At 41.4% G+C, this 24,742-nt stretch overlaps 1 protein-coding gene across 6 annotated transcripts in view; it reads left to right on the top strand.

The window, feature by feature from the left end:
* Positions 1–24,742, top strand: part of LOC131125136 (phospholipid-transporting ATPase ABCA1-like) — a 124,487-nt gene that overhangs the window by 88,320 nt on the left and 11,425 nt on the right. For 5 of the 6 annotated variants that reach the window (XM_058066359.1, XM_058066360.1, XM_058066361.1 and 2 more), the window contains 14 exons: positions 2,591–2,718; positions 5,425–5,523; positions 7,310–7,499; positions 13,240–13,334; positions 14,822–14,927; positions 15,059–15,133; positions 17,182–17,351; positions 18,126–18,303; positions 18,391–18,506; positions 19,243–19,387; positions 19,470–19,593; positions 20,392–20,521; positions 20,599–20,719; positions 20,951–21,013. In XM_058066359.1, the coding sequence (XP_057922342.1) occupies positions 2,591–2,718; positions 5,425–5,523; positions 7,310–7,499; positions 13,240–13,334; positions 14,822–14,927; positions 15,059–15,133; positions 17,182–17,351; positions 18,126–18,303; positions 18,391–18,506; positions 19,243–19,387; positions 19,470–19,593; positions 20,392–20,521; positions 20,599–20,719; positions 20,951–21,013 (1,740 nt within the window). The remainder of the gene's footprint in view (positions 1–2,590; positions 2,719–5,424; positions 5,524–7,309; positions 7,500–13,239; positions 13,335–14,821; positions 14,928–15,058; positions 15,134–17,181; positions 17,352–18,125; positions 18,304–18,390; positions 18,507–19,242; positions 19,388–19,469; positions 19,594–20,391; positions 20,522–20,598; positions 20,720–20,950; positions 21,014–24,742) is intronic. The other variant, XM_058066364.1, reaches the window with a different exon arrangement.

Here is a 24,742-nt window from a genome sequence, read left to right as displayed (position 1 = left end):
CGCGGGGGGTGCTGGAGCCTATCCCAGCTGTCTTTGGGCGGGAGGCGGGGTACACCCTGGACTGGTCGCCAGCCAATCACAGGGCACATATAGACAAACAACCATTCACACTCACATTCATACCTATGGATAATTTGGAGTCGCTAATTAACCTAGCATGTTTTTGGAATGTGGGAGGAAACCGGAGTGCACGGGGAGAACATGCAAACTCCACACAGAGATGCCCGAGGGTGGAATTGAACCCTGGTCTCCTAGCTGTGAGGTCTGCGCACTAACCACTCGCCCGCCGTGCCGCCGCATTTAAGAATATTAGTAGACAAAAATGTGGACTTGACTTAGTCCAACGTCTTCCAGGTTTTTGATTTTTTTATTCCCATCTGCTGAGCAATATGAAAACATTTGTCCCTCAAAGTTGACTGAAAGGAATTGGAAACATGAACAACCTTATTACCAAGTTATGGTATCAATATTGCGAGTGACTTGCACCTATAAGCCAAACCTGTGACAAGTTTCTTCATTTTTTTTTCCATTTCACATTGCATGCTAATCATGTGTTTCCATTTGCTGCTGATTAAATACAACCAGGCCATAATTGCGATGAGATGACAGGCCACTATTAGCCCATTAAGTGGGCGTCTGTATTATTTCTTTCTATATAATACCGTAAGTCAACATCAATAAACAGCCACATTTCCGACACGTCAACATTAATTTTTTATCAGGAGCTCTTGCTAAGGTACAACCATCACTGGTTAGTTAAAAGGCGCACTCACATTATGGAATAGAACAGAAAATACTAAGTAATGAGGCCAAGAATGAATACAGTGGTTCTAGGACAGAGCCCTGGGGGCACACCCGTGGTGATATTACAGTATATAGGACAGTATAAAATAAAAAAATTTAAGACCAGCTGAAAAATATTGCCGCACGGTGGATGAGTGGTTAGCACATAGGCAACATAGTCAGGAGATTGTGGCTGCATGGGTTTTCTCCGGGTACTCCGGTTTCCTCCCACATTCCAAAAACATGCTAGGTTAATTGGTGACTCCAAATTGTCCATAGGTATGAATGTGAGTGTGAATGGTTGTTTGTCAAGTGTATTTCCTTGAATTTCCAAAATTTTCTGGTTTAATTTATTTCACGAGGCGGCACGGCGGTCTAGTGGTTAGCGCGCAGACCTCACAGCTAGGAGACCCGGGTTCAATTCCACCCTCGGGCATCTCTCATCAAAGTTTTCATTGTCCTCCCCGTGCATGCGTGGGTTTTCTCCGGGTACTCCGGTTTCCTCCCACATTCCAAAAACATGCTAGGTTAATTGGCGACTCCAAATTGTGCATAGGTATGAATGTGAGTGTGAATGGTTGTTTGTCTATATGTGCCCTGTGATTGGCTGGCCACCAGTCCAGGGTGTACCCCGCCTCTCGCCCGAAGTCAACTGGGATAGGCTCCAGCACCCCCAGCGACCCTTGGGAGGAAAAAGCGGTAGAAAATGAATGAATGAAAGTTGAGTGGTTAGCATGCAGGCCTCACAGCGAGGAGACCCGGGTTCAATTCCACCCTCGTCCATCTCTGTGTGGAGTTTAGGTGGCTTCTCTGCAGGGACTCCAGCTTCCTCCTACATTCGAAAAACATGCTAGGTTAATTGTTGACTCCAAATTGTCCATAGGTATGAATGTGAGTGTGAATGGTTGTTTGTCTATATGTGCCCTGTGATTGGCTGGCGACCAGTCCAGGGTGTACCCCGCCTCTCGCCCGAAGTCAGCTGGGATAGGCTCCAGCACCACGCTAATGAGGATAAGCGGAATAGAAAATAGATGGATGGATAAAAAAAATTACAAGAAATTACATTTTGCACTGTTTGATCTCCCATTTCTTCTTTTTGCCTCTTAAAATGTAATCAGTGTATTTACAGTGTTTCTTGTCCATAACGTATGCCAGCCCAAACCATAACACTGCCCCCATGGACCCCTCGATCCGCAACACAGGTGCTTTTACAGTAGACAAACAACCATTCACACTTCTCCTTTAAATAAATCCCATGCTGGAAAAAAAAAAAAATTGTGATAAACTCATGCATTGTTCATGGCAAAATGCTTTGGCTTTGCAAGTGGCGCTAATGACTTTGGGTTTTTTTTTTTCCAACACTCTCTCAATAGAAGAAGCACCAGCTGTCACCTGCAATTACCATCAAATAAGAGAACAAGGCTGAGAGAAAGCGTTTCGTCCATTAAGCTTTGCGCCAATTGCTCTTTATCTTCCTGCTACTGCTTTTTTTTCGGCAGTCTTAAGTTGAGGATTTTCGTCGGCCAGCCTCTTGAAATTTGCAAAGGCCAATTAATCAAGCATGCGCCGACGACGACATACAAGTGATTAAACATTAAAGATATCTGACCTTTAAGCCGCCTCTTGATGAAATGAAAAAACGAATTACACGCCAGAGAATTGGATGAGAGTAAAAAGAAAAAAAAACAATAAAGAATACAAAAGAATGCAAAAAAAATAATTATTAAAATATAGTTTTGTGTTCAATGTAAAACTCCCATGACAAATATGGCGTTTTAAATGATTACTGTCGCTGTGCTCGCTTTAGGTGGTGTTGCCTGCCATTTTTGTATGCCTCTCTCTTATCTTCTCACTCATCGTGCCGCCGTTTTACGAATATCCCAAACTGGAATTGCAGCCTTGGATGTACGGATCTCCTCAAAGCACCTTTTTCAGGTAAGCACACATGCTGTGATATGATTGCGTTTTTCCTTCATGTTGCCTTTCATCTTCTTGCATAAATAGCCATACAACATCTCAGAAGCTATACTCGACATGTTTTTGTTAAAGAATATCACCATTTATTGACTGCCGACATTGACTCTGTAAGAAACAAAGAATTGTAAGACATGTCTTAGATGTCTTAATCAATTCATACTCCCAACGCTATCCGTGTCCCCATTGGACATGAGCGCCAATCACTGTTATCTCAAAGATAATCCCTACTGTCTTCACTGACACCTCAAGGTATTTTATATCCCCTGACGTTCCTTTCAGACGGAATTAACTTTGGCCTCAGTTTTATTGTAATTGACCTATCATACTATTTACAGTCAGCTTTGCTGCATTGTGGAAGCAAGACTCACAAGACTTTGTGAGATTATAACGCGACAAGATTTCTCATTGCGATAACACTTTTGTGGGCACTAGTACTGAGACGATAATAAGTTAATTAATTAATACTAATAACAAAAAAATAAATGAGAGTGAACTTGATCATTTTGCTGGCTTCAATGTAAAAAGTGTTTTCCCACTTCCTGTTTTTTTTTGTCACACTTAAATGTTTCAGCTCATCAAACAAATTCAAATATTAGTCACAAAATGCAGTTTTGAAATTAAATGTTTTACTATTAAGGGAGGGCGGCACGGCGGTTGAGTGGTTAGCGTGCAGACCTCACAACTAGGAGACCAGGGTTCAATTCCACCCTCGGCCATCTCTGTGTGGAGTTTGCATGTTCTCCCCGTGCATGCGTGGGTTTTCTCATTCCAAAAAAAAACATGCTAGGTTAATTGGCGACTCCAAATTGTTATGAATGTGAGTGTGAATGGTTGTTTGTCTATATGTGCCCTGTGATTGGCTGGCGACCACTCCAGAGTGTACCCCGCCTCTCGGCCAAAGACATTCATACCCTTGTGTTCCCGTGTAATAATAAATAATAAATAATAGGAGACAAGGGTTCAATTCCACCCATCGGCCATCTCTGTGTGGAGTTTGCATGTTCTCCCCGTGCATGCGTGGGTTTTCTCCGGGTACTCCGGTTTCCTCCCACATTCCAAAAAAAACATGCTAGGTTAATTGGCGACTCCAAATTGTCCATAGGTATGAATGTGAGTGTGAATGGTTGTTGCCACGTGATTGGCTGGCCACCAGTCCAGGGTGTACCCCGCCTCTCGCCCGAAGACAGCTGGGATAGGCTCCAGCACCGCCCGCAACCCTCGTGAGGAAAAGCGGTAGAAAATGAATGAATGAATGAATTATTAAGAGAGAACAAAAATGGCCCTATGTAAAAATAGGTGGTTGTGCAACCCTTAGCAGCAGCAACTGCAATCAAGCATTTGTGATAACTTGCCATGAGTCTTTTACAGCGCTGTGGAGGAATTTTGGCCCACTCATCTTTGCCACATTGGAGGGTTGTCAATCGTGAAAGTGCCTTTTTAAGGTCATGCCACAGCATCTCAGTAAGATTCAGGTTAGGACTTTGACTTAGGCCACTCCAATTCAGAGGTGGACTTGGGTCATTGTCCTGCTGAAGAACCCGAGTTGGTTTCAGCCTGAAGTCACCAAAAATGACCGGACATTCTCTTTCAGGATTTTTTGGTAGACAGCAGAATTAATCGCTCTATTTATCACAGCAAGTCTTCCAGGTCCTGAAGCAACAAAACAGGCTTTGACCATCACACTACCACCACCATATTTTACTTACTTTGGCATAATGTTTTTTTTTTCTTACTTTTACAAAATATGTAATGGGACACACACCATAGGTATGAATGAGTGTGAAACATTGTTTATATATATGTGCCCTGCGATTGGCTGGCAACCAGCCCAGGGTGTCTGTTCCAGCATACCCCCGCAACCCAAGTGAGGATAAGCAGTATAGAAAATTGATGCATGGACAATGCAAGAGGTTAGCATAGGCAAAAACAGGCAAAATAAATAATACATTATATAGCAGGTTGGCACACACATTTTGGCACTGATTGTCACTCTACTGTTATTAAAACATTGGTTATATTCCTACAATGTTGTAAATGACGTTGTGGTCAAATACAGCTATGAACTATTGTATTAAAATTTTGTAAAAAAAAAAAATGCTGGCTCTCTCCAATTAAGCAGTTAAAGCCCCTTTGCACTTTAAGTAATAAACACACACGGTATGATTACAGTATTTACGATACACAAACCAACTATCATGTATCATAGTCTTCCCCCATGCTCAAGCTTGTCCAAAATGACCTCTACTACGGCCAATAATAATTCCATAATATTGTCTTTTCACTTGAGCACCCTTGAAAGCGTCCCCTCTTAAACTAAAAAGATACCAAATGATCCGTTTGAGCGTCTTCTAATGAATGATCATGATCATCAGCTATCTTTTCTTCTAATTTCTCAGCTGCTAACTAGGATTCATTAGTTCCACCACTTCCGTATATACGCATGACTCTCTGTTTTTATTATCAGGGAACACAAGTGGCAAGCCAGCCGTTGTTAATGGCGGGACAGATGGCTGCACATCATCTTTTTTTTTTTTACTATCTTGGATTACACAGGCGTACGACCTTCATAGAGATGCCTCTTGATGAGATGACTAGCGCTATCGTGTCATTGTTGGGACAAAAGATGTGGTCTTTACATTGACTTTATGCTTTATATATTTGCAGTAATGATGCTCCAGAAAATACTGAGTTGTCTCCGGTGGTGGAAACGCTGGTGAACCAACCTGGTTTTGGTACCCGCTGCATGGACGGAGATCCTATACCGTAAGTAATGTGATCTAATAATAAGTACAATAAAGTCAATATCGATATTTATACCACCCTGGTTATTGTGAGGTATAATGGCATCATACATTACAATATTGATGCTTTGTTGCACTCCGAGTTAAGATATTATATTGTAAGAGATGATACTATACATCACAACATTGATATTTTGCATAACCCTCGATATTTTGGCATCCATTATCAATACTGTATCGTATTGGTAGCGATACTGTATGTAGCAATATTGATACCATGTCCCACCACTAATATCAGTATTGTATCATCTAAGGAAAAAACAGAGAGTGGGGAAAAAAAAAATCATACAAGATGATATGCTAACAGCTAATGATAGCAAACCTTGCAAAAAAAAGAGCCAAGCATGATGATAACCATAGAACTGAATATTCATCACAAATGGATTGCGTCTGACCTTTTCACGTTCCACTTGTTTCTCCTATATCAGCTTGTCCAACAAGCCACCAAAAAACAATTTTCTTTTGTTGTTTGCTTGCTTGCTGTCGGGACATTTATTTATTTATTTATTTATTTATGTATTTTTCCCCCACATGAAATGTCCTTTAAATGTCAATGAGTTTAAATCAAAGCCTGTGTTGATTTATGGCGCCGTACATCAGCTATGTATATATTTAATGTGAGTGTGCGATGGCCGTATAAATATGTCCAGCTCGCAACGTGGCGTAGCTTCTATTACTTTCTGCATGGAGGAATATGATGGATCAACTCAGTAGTGCATCTTTGTTCCTCCTACATTAGTATTTACTCTATTAGAACAAAATAAATATGAATACATTCAAAATAGGAGTTAAGAAGTAACTCAATAAAAAAAAAAACATTTGCCTGAATACTTCACGGCGGCCCATTGGTTAGCACGCAGGCCACACAGCTAGAGACCAGGGTTCAATTCCAGAGTTTGCATGTTCTTCCCATGTATGCGTAGGTTTTCTCCGGGTACTCCGGTTTCCTCCCACATTCCAAAAACATGCTAGGTTAATTGGCGACTCCAAATTGTCCATAGGTATGAATGTGAGTGTGAATGGTTGTTTGTCTATATGTGCCCTGTGATTGGCTGGCCACCACCTCTCGCCCGAAGACACTCTGGGCTCCAACAACCCCGTGACCCTCGTGAGGATAAGCGGTAGAAAATGAATGAATTTACATAGCAGATTATGCTATGTAAATGTATATATGTATAATGTATATATGTTATGAATATACAGTACCTAATATACTTTATATAACCTATAAGGGCATCTTTTGTCCCCCTATGTTATTACTGTATATGGTCCGATAAAACATATAATAGATACAACAAATATATATATATATAAGTATAATAAGTATATATAAGTACTTATATAAATATAAGTACAAAGTATAAAAGTACAAAATGATAATAATAAATAATAGAATAATATAATTCATAAAAATATATACAAACATGAAATGATAAAAAATACTAAAACGTACTAAATCATAAATACATCTTTGTTGTTCTTCAGCAGCACTGATAAATTAATAATTAGTAATTAATTACAAACGTGACTAATTACTAACTAATTACTAATTACTATCAACCTGATTTTTTTTTCTACCACTCCTGAGAAAGGCTGGTCTTCTCCTGAAATAATAAATAATTTGTCAAATAAAAAAGAACAATAAACACATATTTGAAAATATACATAAACACAAATAAAAGGGATAATTACAAATACACACAACAAAAATTAAGTGAACGTTAAACCAAATGCATATTTACCTGCAGGAATCTGCCTTGTGTATCCCTTGGCTCTGATTGGCTGACTCCATCTGTGGATCAGTCGGTGGCTGACATCTTCCTCAATGGCAACTGGAGCATGTCTGACCCCTCACCATCCTGTCAGTGCAGCACTCCTCAACGGGCCATCATGCTGCCCGACTGTCCCCCCGGTGCTGGGGGACTGCCACCTCCTCAGGTACTTTTTGTAATTCATACACAAATACAATACACTATCTTTTATGAAAATATTTAGTTTGCATTGTCTTGTGTTGATTGGTTAGCGTTTGGTGTGGAAGAGGAGTGGGTGATGATGTAAAGTGAATTAACTTCGAATTAACTTTCAGAAAACCAAAAAATATTAATGATACAGGCCGTGCGGCATGGCGGACGAGTGGTTAGCGCACAGACCTCACAGCGAGGAGACCAGGGTTCAATTCCACCCTCGGCCATCTCTGTGTGGAGTTTGCATGTTTTCCCCATGCATGCGTGGGTTCTCTCCGGGTACTCCGGTTTCCTCCCACATTCCAAAAACATGCTAGGTTAATTGTCCATAGGACATTTGAGGAGGCATTTTTGTGACACAAAAGTATTACTTTTGAAACTGTTTTCGAAAAGCCAAACTCTTTACTTAAAGGGGACCTATTTTCGGCCTTTTGTATTGACTTGTGGACTCCTATCGAGCAGCTAAACACAATAACCTGCACAGAAAGCTTTCTAGATCTTCCAGAATCTGCACCTATTCCAAGTGTATTTCCTTGAATTTCCAAAATTTTCTGGTTTCATTTATTTCACCAGGCGGCACGGCGGTCTAGTGGTTAGCGTGCAGACCTCACAGCTAGGAGACCCGGGTTCAATTCCACCCTTGGGCATCTCTGTGTGGAGTTTGCATGTTCTCTCACATTCCAAAAAAACATGCTAGGTTAATTGGCGACTCCAAATTGTCCATAGGTATGAATGTGAGTGTGAATGGTTGTTTGTCTATATGTGCCCTGTGATTGGCTGGTGACCAGTCCAGGGTGTACCCCGCCTCTTGCCCAAAGACAGCTGGGATGGATAAGTGGTAGAAAATTAATGAATTAATTAAAAGGGATTATATACATGTTTCAAGTTCAATGGTGAACATCAAGCTTGTAATTCTGGTGTCAAGTACAAAAAAAACACTAAAGAAAAAGCAAAAGATCTTGGACTTTAAGCAATGTGTCCTGATAAACCGCAGAGCGCTCTGTTCCCATACGAGTGCAACCTGAGAAGTTCCACTATAGACCTCACACAAAAATGAGCCGTCAGCTCTGTTTGGGCTGACTCATTTGCAAACAATGTGTACAGCGACACCGCTCTGGCTTGCTCAAACGATAAAGACATCAATCGTACTCCGGCGTACGTGGTGGCTTTATCAATTCATGCGCACGGCTATTCATCTGTGAAGGTTAAACAACACCAAGAGTCAATACCTCGGAATTGATAATAAGGCTTAGCATCGCCTGACATTTCCATGGAAACCATCATTCCCACACCGTGCCACCTGTGGTGTCCTGTGTCCATGCGTTTTATTTCATCTCGTCTTTTATGGAGTTTCTCAAGGGCACACAACTCTTGTTAAAGATCCTCTACAGGACTAAGTGAAACAGAAAGTTTAACTTCATAACTGGTTGAAATCAACTGTTTTTGTGTTGATTTGTAGCAAAAGTTATATCACTTCAATTATGTATGTTACAAGTTACAAGCTGTTAGCGGTACTAGCTGAATGGGACCAATCACAGCGGATTGGGCATGCCAAGAGGTGGGCCATAATAATAATAATAATACATTTTATTTGTATAGCGCTTTTCAAAATACTCAAATACACTTTACAGAAAAATGGAGTTGAATAAAAACAAGTAAACAGAGTAAAATATACGTTAAAATACAACATTCATTGGTTTATACACAGTTAAAACATGAGTAAAAGCGGGGCGGGGCACATGGGCATGGGTGTAATAAATTCATTCATTCATTCATTTTCTACCGCTTTTCCTCACGAAGGTCGCGGAGGGTGCTGGAGCCTATCCCAGCTGTCTTCGGGCGAGAGGCGGGGTTCACAACCTGGACTGGTCGCCAGCTAATCACAGGGCACATATAGACAAACAACCATTCACACTCACATTCATACCTATGGACAATTTGGAGTCGCTAAATTAACCTAGCATGTTTTTGGAATGTGGGAGGAAACCGGAGTACCCGGAGAAAACCCACGCATGCACGGGGAGAACATGCAAACTCCACACAGAGATGCCCGAGGGTGGAATTGAACCCGTGTCTCCTAGCTGTGAGGTCTGCGCGCTAACCACTCGACCGCCGTGCTGCCTCGTGAAATAAATTAAACCAGAAAATTTTGGAAATTCAAGGAAATACACTTGGAATAGGCGCAGATTCTGGAAGATCTACAAAGCTTTCTTGTTGTTATTGTGTTTAGCTGCTCGATAGGAGTCCACAAGTCAATACAAAAGGCCGAAAATGAGCACAGTAGGTCCACTTTAAGTAAAGAGTTTTCGAAACAGTTTCAAAAGTAATACTTTTTTGTCACAAAAATGCCTCCTCAAATAAAATCACATCCCACAGTAGACCTCAGGATCACTATGCGCTGTTTCCTGTCCATTGTTGTTTGTGTTCCACAGTGTTTACATGCGTCACTGAAGAGAGAGGCTCGCTTCGCAGTGGTTTTCATCCATTGTGCAACACACACAAACAATGGCGACGATGCGCAGTGAAACGTCTTAACTTGAACCTGACCTTTTTTTTTCCCCACATTTCCTATTGTAATACAAGCAATCCAACACTCTGTTTTAACTTTAACCATAAATACACAGAAATTATCACATTATTGTTAAATTGGCCGCACACTAAATAAATTATCGGCCCACACTTTGACCAAAATAAATCACATAGGTAGCCTTGTTGCTGTAAAATGTAAATTGTTTTGTAATTTTAGGCTGGGGCGGCACGGTGGACTAGTGGTTAGCACGCAGACCTCACAGCTAGGGGACCAGGGTTCAATTCCACCCTCGGCCATCTCTGTGTGGAGTTTTACATGTTCTCCCTGTGTATGCGTGGGTTTTCTCCGGGTACTCCGGTTTCCTCCCACATTCCAAAAACATGCTAGGTTAATTGTCCATAGGTATGAATGTGAGTGTGAATGGTTGTTTGTCTATATGTGCCCTGTGATTGGCTGGCGACCAGTCCAGGGTGTACCCCGCCTCTCGCCTGAAGACAGCTGGGATAGGCTCCAGCACCCCCCGCGACCCTTGTGAGGAAAAGCGGTTGAAAATGAATGAATGCATGAATGAATTTTAGGCTGATTTTGTGTATTTGTATTTGTGTTTTTTTGTGTATATTTGTGTATTTGTGTATTTTGAGTATACAATCTCCTGCTGGGTCTTAATAATGAATTACGCCTCTCGCATTCTCTCTATCATTACGAAATTGTTGAAATTTCCAACAGTTGTTGGCTTGTTTGTTTGCTTTTCAGCATCATTTGGGATGTGTCAGTTTTCCCGGTCCCCTTGAAAGCATTTTGGTGTTTCCTTTTTCTTGATCTCCTGCAGCAGAAAGCAGTCTACCATGCAAAAAAAAAAAATCTTGCCCATGATTGCGTTTTTTTGTGCAGATTGGACCGGGGGAGTGTCTGTTCCACTTTATGAAGGATCACTCTGCTAATTAGCGCTCTCTCGCTAACTAAATATGCAAAAGAAGAAGAGTGTGTCTTCCGCAGCAGGCAGCGTGTCGCACGGCAGCCTAATTGGACGCTTGAATATAGCCATTTATTCACGGGAAAGGGGGGTGGGGGGGCATCCAATTAGGCTCCTTTGACATCAGATGCTTTTTTTAGCTTAATTGTCTGTTATCATAACGCTGTAGGGAGGAGATGGGCTCCACACTTTAGGGAATAAATATCACCTGCAGAAGACAACTTTGCCGGGTTTTTGTTCAGGCCGTCTGGATTGATCTGTGCTTTTTGTGTGAGTTAAATTCCGCACCTATAAGCCCATGGCAAAAATCTAGGGGTGTCCTCTTACAACTGTTCCACTTCTTTTTCATCAATGTCTTGAATATCTTGAATCTCAGCCGATTATTTTGGAGTGTGGAATATTAGAAAATGCTTCCTCTTGTGTTAGCTTTCTGGTATCATCTCTTATGTTAACAGGTCGGTTTTGACCCGTGTATTAAATCAGCTATAAAATACACTAAAAACAATAAGTTACCATCAAATTTGCTTCTTATGTCTTGGTTATCTTCTTAGGCTTCCTCATTCAATGAAAATGTTGGTTTTAATACTTTTGGTGTGGGCATGGAGGCCTTTTTTTGTCACTATACCCCTTTACCCAATTTCCAAAAATGGTCAAATTAACCTCAAAAGAATCATATTAATAAATTGAAGGTTATTTTGTTACCTGGCTATTACTTAGGGCTATAGAACATATCTCAATTAATCAATTAGTTTTATTTATTTTCTCATTTTAGTATTAATCACTAAAGAAACATTGATAGTGTTCGGGTCAATTTTGACCCATATATATTAATGTCAAGAAAAGGTAGAAAAAAATATACTTTTTAGCAACAGAACTTTAGTATAAAGTGAAATGAAAAAGCAGAACAGGTCCAGATATTGGTTCACTGTACTTCTTGCCATTCTTTCCATGATCCAAATTGTAAATGTTGAAATCAGCCAATCAAATGAGTGAATTCACCTCACATGTCTGGACATTGTTTTTCTGCTGGTATACTGGAAAAGCGGTCAAAATGAGAATCCCCTGAAGCTTACATGATGAGAAGAGGAGCTGGTTGTCATTGTGTTGGCTAATTGTACACTTAGGATTTCAGTTTTGGCTCAAAATATTGCTTTATAGTCATATTATTATAACCTGGTCGAAAAACTGACCCTAACAAATACAGTGGTCATAATTTCAACCAAACCATTTTAAAATGTAGTAAAAATTATTTTTTTGGTTTTATTTTGTTGAAATAGAGTTTCCTGACCAAGTCCAAAACCCTTGATGCAATAAACAAATGTTATGTGATTCTTTTTATGCATTCAAATGTAAAGAGGAGGGATATAATCGTCAAAAACAAAGACAGTTTGTGCTGCCCACACTGGTCTAAAAATGTGAATAAATGTTTGGTGGTGCTTAGAGAGGCTGTCGGTGCAAATTCGCATCCACGTTTCCATCAAACTCTACCCTAGGGCAGCTGTGGCTACAGATATAGTTAACCACCAGCAGTGGGTGACGGAGGAATGAATGAATAATGGATTCACTTCATTGTGAAGCACTTTGGGTGCCTTGAAAAGTGCTATAAAAATTATCCAATTAATTTCTTTCTACATGGGGGGGGGGGGGGGGTTATAGTTTTATCCACAATGCCGTCAATGTCGTGACAGGTAGGTATAATATAGTGAGGTTTGATGTGCTCAATTAAGTAATTAAACCTGACATTACTCACCACCGATATGGGGTTGGCTTTTTTTCTGTTGTGGCTAATGATGTTTCGCAGTCCCGCGGTGGTTTCCCCGTGTGATGCTGCTTCACATGCATGATGAGTTTGAGTGTATTAAACCTCCCGGGTTATGTGCCACCACGGGAAACTTAATGCATGACAAGTTTTTTGCACTCAGCTGTGACTTCTTTTTTTGGACTTTAACAAATAATACTGCTGACACCACTCCTGTTCCTTGCTACGTTCTTAACTCGTTAGCACATAATGTTGTTATAATCATGTGGGCTCTATTCGGCCGCTGCTGGATTGAACTGCAGGTGTGGAGTCCAAAATATATCTTATGTTGATATCTTATACCTTAAGTTGATATAAGCTTGATACGTCATAGCAATACAAAATAGACAATTGATGATCACTTGAAACCGTATGACATACTATGTATTGCAATACTTGTTTTATTTTTACAGAGACTACAGAACACAACTGACACGCTCCTAGATTTGACAGGACGAAACATTACGGACTTCTTGGTCAAGACGTATAAGTACTCTGGCCAAACAAGGTACTGATTAATTAGGTATACACTTCTATCCATCCAATTTTCTATGCCGCTTATCCTCATTAGGGTTGCAGGGGTATGCTGGAGCCTATCCCACCTGACTTCTGGTGAGAGGCGGGCCAGCCAATCACAGGGCACATACTATAGACAAACAACCATTCATACTTAACACTGACAGTTGCCAAATAAACAGGTTAGGTTAGTTGGAGACTTAAAGTTAGTATTATTTGCGCAGTGGTATCATCCACATTGAAGGTCACATGTTAAATGGTCATATTAAAAAGATAATGTGATAACAGATTATTCTTGAACCTATGTGAAACAAAAAATATGCTTTTTGGCAGAAAAGACAAATAGATGTTGCAGACATTGAAAGGGGGAATGAACATACTATATTTCTGAGGATGATAATAGAAGAGTCTTAAGCGAGTCATATTATGTCACATCTGGAAATCACGTGTGCAATACAGGAAGTGAATAAATGTATTGCAATAGAAACAGATGGCGGGGTAGGATTTAATAAGCTTTGCTTCTTCCTACTCCTTTTGGACATGTGGAACTGTGAATTGAATTATGTGATCTATTCCATCACATAATTGTCATGCTGCTGCAGATGCAACACAACAGAAGGGGGTGATTTGGCACAGTTAGAGCCACCTCCCCCCTCCACAAATTCTTTGCATAGTAGTGCCCCACTATCCATAGGGTCCATTTTGTGCAAGGGGGCCAAATGCGCAAAGGATGCACACGGCTGGTATGGTACCTTTCCTGCTGCCGGTCTTGGTTGGTATAGAGGTCCTGCTACTCAGCTCTGTGCATGTTTTGATAAACAAAAATGGGTCATGGGTATGGCGGCTGTGAACCAAAAAAGTCCAGGACCAAATTCTTGTCCCAGTCCAGCCCTGAATTCAGACAATAACAATATTCAGACACTGATTCAAAATCTGAAATATTATTTCTACTGAATCTGTATTTTTTAATCAATACACTTTTGGCAACTATATTTTTACATTATGTTTTAGCGTGTTAGCCACACAGTCAGGAGATCAGAAAGACCTGGGTTTGGTTCTCCACTTGGGCATCTCTGCATCTCCGAGTTTTCTCCGGGTACTCCGGTTTCCTCCCACATTCCAAAAACATGCTAGGTTAATTGGCGACTCCAAATTGTCCAAATATGAATGTGAGTGTGAATGGTTGTTTGTCTATATGTGCCCTGTGATTGGCTGGCCACCAGTCCAGGGTGTACCCTGCCTTTTGCTGGAAGTCAGCTGGGATAGGCTCCAGCATAACTATGACCCTAGTGAGGATAAGCGGAATAGAAAATGGATGGATGGATGATGTTTCAGCAAGAGGTGAAAAATACCAACATGTGATATTTTCTTGCAAGTTTTTCTTCATAAACTGAAACATATTTTAATATGTAAATTAGTTAAGAATAACAACTTTAATTATGTGTGTGTGTGTTTATACTTATATATAATTTTTTTAAGGTATGGGGGGATCTCTGTTGGAGCAGTCAATTCTCAAGTGCGTCTGAGTGAGGCGGCCATTGAAGCCACGATGGAGGATCTAAAGAGACTGTTTGGTTCTTTCCTGGTAAGCCAAACACAGTATTTATACATCTACAGTTATATACAGTACAGTAGACATATACAGGTATATATGTACATTTATTTATTTTAAGTATAAAAGTACAAGTATAAAATCTTCTTTCTGTTTCTGTTTAGGGAAACATGACCGATGAGATATTCCACACCAGTGAGACTCTGCTGAAGAAGCTTGGAACGAAACACAATATCAAGGTAGAACTATTATCAGGAAGGGGGCAAACACTACTTCACACTAGCCCCGCCTTGATTTATTTAACTTGGTGGATTATATCAGTTTGTTCCCCGTCAACTGTCCTTCCAGGACCTGATATAAGGAATAGGAGAAAGACTATGGCAGTGAGGCCTGTGTGCTAACCACTCGGTCACCGTGCAGCCTCAGCGTTTTCAATCAAATTTTGTCAAACTCAAAGTCAAACTCTTACTTAAATGAACATTTAATTCACTCACTGTGCACAGAACCTAAGATGGACATCAAATACACTATTAAAAAACAATAAATACTATAATTAAACAGTACTTTTTAAAAATGGAAAAACATTTATAGGTCATTTTTTTGAGCAAGCGGCACAAAGAGGTGATGATGCAACTCCACAATAGAAGAGAGCATGTCAGTGCATTTTTTCATTTTATAAGAGCCATGCAGCAACTAGGAAGTGACTTGGACCCGTGTTGCGCGCACGTGCACACACACGCACACACACTTCTGTTGCAAATGTGAAAATGATAAATGGTTCAAAAACATTTTTTATGTATAACGTGATTTTTTTTGTGGGTGGTCGAGTGGTTAGCATGTGGGCCACATAGTCAGGAGATTGGTAAGACCTGGGTTCAATCCTCCCCATGTTCTCCCCAAGCAAAAAACATGCATGTTAGGTTAAATTGGCAACTCTAAATTGTCCATAGGTATGAAAGTGAGTGTGAATGGTTGTTTGTCTACGTGTGCCCTGTGATTGGTTGGCGACCAGTCCAGGGTGTACCCCGCCTCCCACCTGAAGACGGCTGTGATAGGCTCCATAGAAAATGGATAAATTGATTTTTTTGTGTGTTCTTTATGCTGTGTCAAGTCAAAGTTATGATGGAAACATATGTATTGTTTCACAAAATGCTTTTTTTCTCCTTTTTCTTCTCACTGATATTTTGGTGAAACTTACATGTGTTCTACTGCTGATTACTAAAGAACGGGAAAAGGTTGAAACATGTTTTTTTCTGATGAAAGGGGAGAGTCTAACCTTTCTTTTGGCATCTATATTGGCGTCTATATAGCCCAAGAACTCAATATTCTGTGTGCCTCAAAAAATCAGTCAAAATCATCAAAAATGGTACCAAGTACCAAGAGGGGCACCTTTTGAAAAATGGCTGAAATTGAAAGAATGAATGCAAGGGTTGAGTGTTGTGACCAAAAGTGCAGCCAGTATTGGTGGACGTCATGATTATGTTCATGTTGACTTCCTTCACTTTTCTTTGCACTTTGACCGGAAGAGCCTGCTTTACGCTTGGGAGACATAATGAAGTGCATAAGTTATGTCATCCTTCCTCAGTGTAGCTGCATAAGAGCATAGCACATGGTGTTTTCTTTTTGCTGCAAATGCTTCTCAAATGAGTCTTGTATGTACGGAACAAAATTACGTTTTGAATTAATTTATTGGATTATATGTTCATAACCAAAAATTGTTAATTGGAATGTCGAAAAAACTGAGGACACAGTCATTCCGTACAATGACTTTGCTGTGTTGTCCTCCCTTTTTAAAATACACCACAAAAGTGTCAAGCTGTGTGTGTGAGAGCCAACACAAGCATTTTTTTTTTTAAAACACGACTCGTGAGCAAGACTTTTTTTGTCCCAATTAGCATTGCACCCTCAGTGGGGAGTCCGCCATTTCCTCTTTTATCCATTTTTGTTTCTTTCTTTCTTTCCACCCTGAGAGCCATGAGCTGAAAGAATTATCGTACTTGCATTGAAGGAATAAAGAACAAAGTGCAAAAAATGAAATAAAATAAATAAAAATTTGACACCATAAGTAAGCAGTGAAAAATGTGGGACCCATTTGTGAGGGTAATGGGTCACTAATTCAGGACAGGAGAGTCAAGAGTTCTTCCGGACCTAAAATTTTCTGCAGGGATTGTTAAATAAGACATGTCTCAACACTTTGGTCTATGCAGGAAAGAGAATATGATATGAAGAGGTTCCGTCAAGTATCTCAGGTGGCTATGAAACAACTAAGGGCGGTTGTTGTCCACAGGTGTGGTTCTACAACCAGGCGTGGCACGGCATGGTGTCTTTCCTCAACGTGGCCAACAACGCAATCCTGAGAGGGAATCTGCCAACGGGACAGGACCCCCGCCTTTATGGCATCACCGTGTCCAACTACCCCCTCAACCTAACCAAAGAACAGCTGTCCTTTGTGGCCCTGTGAGTCCAGTCAACAATTATGGGCATAAAATGTTCATTTTAGCGGTGTTCATTTGATATAGAATGAAACTACAGGACATTATTTAAAATCTTACAAAACTGCCTTTTTTCACATTGACATATGTTTGTAAAAATTGTTAGCTGGTTAGCGTTTTAGTTGTGAGAATAAAAATGCCAGCTGTTAGCATTTTTGTAATATTGTATACAATTTCCAAATAAACAGAAACACATCCATGGCTTTTGCTAGCATGTTAGCTGTTAGCATTGTTAACATTTCCATTGCATTAAAGTAGCATTACCTTACAAACCAAAGTAGCATTACCTTACAAACCAAAGCAGCATTACCATACAAACCAAAGTAGCATTACCTTACAAACCAAAGCAGCATTACCTTACAAACCAAAGCAGCATTACCCAACAAACCAAAGCAGCATTACCTTACAAACCAAAGCAGCATTACCTTACAAACCAAAGCAGCATTACCTTACAAACCAAAGCAGCATTACCTTACAAACCAAAGCAGCATTACCTTACAAACCAAAGTAGCATTACCTTACAAACCAAAGTAGCATTACCTTACAAACCAAAGTAGCATTACCTTACAAACCAAAGCAGCATTACCTTACAAAGCAAAGTAGCATTACCTTACAAACCAAAGCAGCATTACCTTACAAACCAAAGCAGCATTACCTTACAAACCAAAGTAGCATTACCTTACAAACCAAAGTTTGTTTCAAATAGTGTGTTTTCCAACTCTCCGTGTTGAATACCCAGGGCCACGACGTCCACTGATGTGGTGGTGTCCATCTGCGTCATCTTCGCCATGTCCTTCATCCCCGCCAGCTTCGTCCTCTTTCTCATCCAGGAACGCGTTAGCAAAGCCAAACATCTTCAATTTGTCAGCGGAGTCAACCCGGCCGTCTATTGGCTGGCCAATTTCGTCTGGGACATGGTAAGCACCATCATTATACCATATCATCATTATTATTATAGTAATATAATAATATTCATAATTGTAATAATTATTTGTGTGGGTCAGTGCAACTATGCCATCCCATGCGTCATCGTCATCGTGATCTTCCTGTGCTTCCAACAAGAATCGTACGTGTCGGCGGACAATCTGCCTGCACTGGTTCTGCTTCTGGTTCTCTATGGGTAAACCCTAATTTGAATTATTTAATGTTATTTTTTATGTTTATGTTCTTGTTTATTTAGCAAGATACTAACTTAACCTTAACCTAACCTAATAAACAATGTGGCTGAAGTTAAGGCTGAGTTATATTGCTCTATTTTTAATGCCATGTATTCAGATGGGCGGCCTAGTGGTTAGCACGCAGACCTCACAGCTAGGAGACCAGGGTTCAATTCCACCCTTAGCCATCTCTCTGTGGAGTTTGCATGTTCTCCCCGTGCATGCGGTTTCCTCCCACATTCCAAAAACATGCTAGGTTAATTGGCGACTCCAAATTGTCCATAGGTATGAATGTGAGTGTGAATGGTTGTTTGTCTATATGTGCCCTGTGATTGGCTGGCAACCAGTCCAGGGTGTACCCCGCCTCACGCCCGAAGACAGCTGGGATAGGCTCCAGCACCCCCCGTGACCATTAGCGGTAGAAAATGAATGAATGAATGTATGTATTCAGATGCTGTTTCAAAGGACAATTGCTAACATGCTAACAGTCACATGCTAACATCTGCTCATGTGATAGCAGTTGCTATGAAGACACATAGCAACAGCTTTGTGATTACCAACAGCACTAAAGCAAAAAATAACTTTACATCATGCTCTCAGGCTAACGGAACTGAATAAAATGCTAACAATGCTAACAGTTTTACATGTTAAGGTAGCCCTTTAATATATGCATATTTTAAAATATATCTTCATACACAGGTGGTCCATCACCCCCATGATGTACCCTGCGTCCTTCATATTCAACGTCCCCAGCACCGCCTACGTGGTGCTAACATGCATTAACCTCTTTGTCGGCATTAACGGCAGTGTGGCCACGTTCGTCATGGAGCTCTTCGACGACGAGGTACCTAGCCGAGTGTCCGCTGAGCATACAGGAAAGTCAGCTTTACAGATACCATGTCTTTGTTTTTGTGTGCACCCCCCAGGATGTATCCTACATCAATGACATTGTCAAGCAAGTGCTCCTCATCTTCCCTCATTTCTGTCTGGGCAGAGGATTGATTGACATGGCCAAGAACCAAGCCATGGCAACCCTCTTTAGTAGCTTTGGTAAGTTAGCATGTTAGCATTTGAGCTGTTCAGTGTTGAGCATGATGTATAATCCTTGCTATATTGCTTTATGTTAGCATGCGCCCCTTAGTGATAGAAATAATGTCAAAGTTGTCTTTGTACTAACTTTTCTCACCTTGCTATCCTGTTATGGGTTAGCATAACAACTTTTAGCATTTTATATCATGATACTATAAGGTATTTATATGTATAATCTTTTGGGTTTGCCTTAGCACTCACTTCACTGGAGTTGCTATTAGCGTTAGCTATTTACTCTCAGCGTGCCAATAAAATGTTATTCAGTCTTGTTAGGCTTTTTAAATCTGACTTCAGGACGTGTAATCATTCAAGAGCTGCTTTCGTGCTAACTTTACTGAAGTTCCCATCTTGCTATTGTTTCTTACCATACAAACATATGCTTAGAAAGGCACATAATGTCCCCATAGCCATTGTGAGTATGCTAGCCGTTAGCATTGTTAGCATAGTTAGATTCTGAGCCCAACTTGTACTTAAAAGGTTTGTTTCAAATGGCACATGAAAAAAAAACAAGAAGCCATTTCAACTGTCGTTACAAAAAACACTTCTTGTCGTAGCAGAAAGATTACCGTGTTAGCGTTTTGGCACTGTCATCCATTACGTGTTTTTTTTTTTCTTTAAAGCCTAAGTGGCATTTTAAGCTGTCGCACATAATACATCAAAACACCTCAAAGAGCAGCTCTCTGTCGGCATGACATCTTGTTGTTTTGATCCTCATCCCGCTCTATACATGATTTTTATTTTTATATTTTATTTTATTAGGGGAGAACCGCTTCAAGGATCCGCTTAGCTGGGACATGGTGGGCAAGAACCTATGTGCTATGTCCATACAAGGGGCAGCCATGTTTGCAATCACTATTCTCATCCAGTACAAGTTCTTCTGCAAACCAAGGTGACGTCACAACATGCTACATTTAGTGAACAAATTTTTGCCATAAACAACAAGCATTTTTGTATTTTTTTTAACAGGAATATTTCTGCAAATTTGCTGCCAGGCATGGAGGAGGACATAGACGTTGCTCAAGAACGGGATCGGGTGTACACGGGAAAAGCCCAAAATGACCTTTTGAGGATCTATGATCTGACTAAGGTATTGTTTTGTTTTTCTGGAGAGACAAAATGCTAACATGCTAATTAACAGTTGCTATGCTAATATCCGATATATCCGATATAGCAAGAAATACATTGTTTTGATGCTTAAACCGCAGTGTACCCTGGTTAATGAGCATAGTATATGCAGTTTATATTATATGCAGTATAGGCACTATATATTTTCTGCTTTACATGCTAACATGTTGACATATCATTTGGCTTACTGCAGGTGTATCCAGGGAAACGTACCCCTGCTGTTGACCGTCTATGTGTGGGTGTGCCTGCAGCAGAGGTGAACCAAATATTTGTATTTTATTTAAAAAAACTACTGTCCATGATTGTAGCAGATGAACTGTTTTTAAACAAAGAAAAACATGACATATCATAAGATACAATTATGAATTTGCTGTTATCTTGCAATTGAATTACCGTTCTGCACTAAATATGTAATATATATTAGACAGTTTTTGAAAAAGCTTGGGATTTTTTTTTTAAATTAACATGTATAAATTGATTAATAATGAAATATTAAATATACATTTTTTTAATTTCATCTAAAAATTAGGCATGCTCTGATCGATTGGCCACCGATCAGCATTGGCCGATATCAGTGAAAAAGCATAGTATCTCTAATACATACGATATTGTGAAGCAACTACAGTATATATTTTTTAATTTAATTTAAATAATGAAACTGGGATAGGCTCCAGCACCCCCCGTGACCCTCGTGAGGAAAAGCGGTAGAAAATGAATGAATGAATGAAAATAAAGAAGTGCTTATTTGATGTTTTATTTATAGTATACAATATTTCATTGAGGGTATTTATTAGATTATATATAATTTGAATGATATTTTTTTTTATTTTATTTAGACACAAAATCTAAACACTAACTTTAATTAATCTTTAGCTGAAAATAACAAACTATCCCAAATATATGCTCTTTTGAGCATCTTTTCTTTAAAGTGGTAACCTATTTTCTATGTTTAGTGGGGCTTCTAAATGTCTATATTGGACTTTTTTCCCCCAACATAATCTCAAATGCTGACAAGCGCTGGTATCAATCCTTTCCTCCTTGGCTGCTGTTTACTCAGAGCTCAGTGGAAATGCCAAGATCAGTATTGTCATACGTCACCACACATTCCAATGAATTATTTACTGTACATCAAGCTTAGTTTCGCTGTCTCCTATGCATTTTCACCCCGAACAGGTTGCTAACATGCAGCCAGCCACCAATGAGGGATGGAAATGTAATATATATATGACCGACTTAGAGCATCCAAAGATAGGAACGCTAGGATTTTGAAGAAGCGGCTTAACTCCCATCTAATGCTGGTATTTTTTTTTTTTTTGTGCTAAAATGCCTGGAAAAATTAATAAGTAAAGCTAGCAAGCTGATTTAGATTCGCTTATCTATTTCTCAGAAATATGTGCCTTCAAAATAAACAGTTTGGAGGTTTGTACTGTAAAAACAAATGAGTTCTTACCTAATCCCATATCAAATTTGACAGCAATACCGCAAAAATTGAGTATTTGACACAGGTTTTTCTGAAGTTAGGATTACGCCAACAACGCTTGTTGGTTGTTTGTTATGATTATTTGGAAAATGAAGTCAGGAAACAAAATTTAAAGATGAACAGTCTACATTTTGTGTTGTTTTCCTTGATGTGTGACAAATCCCACACCCCTCCACTATATCAACGCTTCACCCAGATTCTTCTGAAGAAAATGTAGCATATAACAATCTATTTTCACCGAAAATTCCTAAACAGTCCAGTTCTCAAATGGCGCTTGATAAAGTCAGAGGTTGCTGTTGTTTCTACTTGGCCATCAAGGTTTTGTTTCTGTTCTTCTTGGCTTTTTTTTTTTTTTTTTTTTTGTCCCGTCCAGCCATTGGGGCAGATAGTATTGTTGATCTAAATGCCCTTACATGCTAGACAGATTTGCTCTGTGTCAGGAAAGGTGTTGGCTACAACTTCCCTGTACCATGAAATTTTATTTGCCGTTATTTGACGTCTTTGTTATGCCATTTGGGACGACCGGACCGGAGCAAGAAGAAGAACAGAAAAGAAGAAGAGAGAAGAGAAAGGTGGGGTCGGGGGGGGGCAGTAGAGGGAGAGACAAAAACAGCAGCAACAAGAATTCCCAAAACAACAACAGTGACAAACAGAACAGTTAAATGTCAATGATGGCTAAGGGTCACACTGGAGATGATATCAGTGAAATGAAACAGTCCAACTTACCAATAGCAATAGTAACAATGAGGACATGACCCATGATAGTAAACACAATTGCAACCATACAGTTACAGTAATTAAAATCTCATTGCTTGACATCATTATTACTGAATAATAGCATACCAATACTATATAAACATCAGGGATAAGAGAGTAGATTGTATAGAGAAGCACCCATGTGCTGTGAGTGCCCATATGGAGGTGTGTTGTGTATGTGAATGCGAGTGTGTGAATGTGTAATTGTCACTGAGAATGACAAAAGGAGAGAGACTGCCTTCTACCACCCAGCAAACCCCGCCCCGCGCAGCCAGGTCAAGCCCCCACCGCCAGAGATCCTCCGGCCCCGTGGGTGTGGGCAAAGCCAGGGCCGACTCCCCAAGACCCGCCCCCGAAGCAACTCCCCGAAGAGACCAGCAAGAGGCCATGGAGGAGCAATCCCAACCGGCAACAGGGCACCAGCAGGCCGGAGGAGAGCCGCACCCCCGAGACCAGCGGGAGACCATACCCTACTAGGGCAGAAGGGCATCGAAGGCCACACACCCGTGGGCACAGGGGCGCCCCTGCCGGCCAGAAGGGAGCCCGTCCACGGCCGGAGGCACCGCCTCCCGCCCCCCACACACCCCCAGGAAGCAGAACCCGGCCCGCCCCAGGTAACCCCAGGCCCGACCACCGACATAGGACCGCCCCGGCCAGGACAGAAGAGGCCCGGGCACACTGCCCCATGGAGGACCGGGCGGTTGAGATGGAACACCCTACGCCAGACCCCCGCAGAGGCCCCCCCCCCCGTATATCTACATGGCCATATACCCACATACACATCCACACATATACATATATATATACATATATATATAATTATAATAAAACTAATCATTAATTATCTAAGTATTTAAAACAATAAATACATAAAATAAACTCAGACACATGCACACCCCATCCACTCAATACACACACATGCTGTGGACGTCCCCGGGTGGGGCGTCCGGGGCATCACAGGGTGGGGGACCCAGGGGTCCCAGACCCACAACCAGGCCCCGAGCCCAGGGAGGTACGGACCGCCAAGGCATAGCACCCCCAGACTCCCCTCGACCACGGCATCAGGGCTACTGCAGTGTGGCAGACAAAGGAGCGGGCGAGGGGAGGAGGCCCGCACATGAGCAAGCGGAGGGGGCGAGCAGGCGAGTGGTGAGGCGCTCCACTGCGCCGGCCGACATCCACCGGGCAGCTCACCCCCGTGAGGGAGAGCCATAGCTCCAAGTCACGGGGAGGCCACGCACCAGAGCCGAGGAGTTAAGACCAGCGCAAGGCCCCCGAAGGACCCCACCATCCACCGGGAGGGCCAGCCCCCCCCCGCCCCCAGAACCAGCAGCGCTCCGCCCACGTACCGGAGAACCATCCCCGACGAACCCTAAGGCAAGACTGGGGATGGGCAAAGACAGGGACAGCGATGCGGCAGAGCATAGGACCAGTGGCAGCAGACACCCAAACGCCCGAAAGAGCACCGCCCCCCCAGCAGGCCCCACCCCGAGGAGCATGCTCCCCATCCCCACACGCCACCCCGGCCCCCGTACCCACGAGCAGGATCAGGTCCCCTCCCAACACACAGCCCGGTCCCCGCAGCAGCCACCACAGCGCAACAACCCCAAGCCACCACCGTAGACTTCAGGCCACCAGCAGCGCGGACCCCACTGCCTGGAGGCCGGTGAACGCCCCCCCAAGGGCACGTTGGCGCCCGCGACCCAGGACAGATCCAGGGAGGTAGCGCCAACCATGACACCAGGGCAA

The sequence above is a fragment of the Doryrhamphus excisus genome, chromosome 3 (genome assembly GCF_030265055.1).
Source record: "Doryrhamphus excisus isolate RoL2022-K1 chromosome 3, RoL_Dexc_1.0, whole genome shotgun sequence".
Classification (NCBI taxonomy): Eukaryota; Metazoa; Chordata; class Actinopteri; order Syngnathiformes; family Syngnathidae; genus Doryrhamphus; species Doryrhamphus excisus.
Note: the sequence above shows the minus strand (reverse complement) of the source record. Positions and strands in the feature narration are given on the sequence as shown.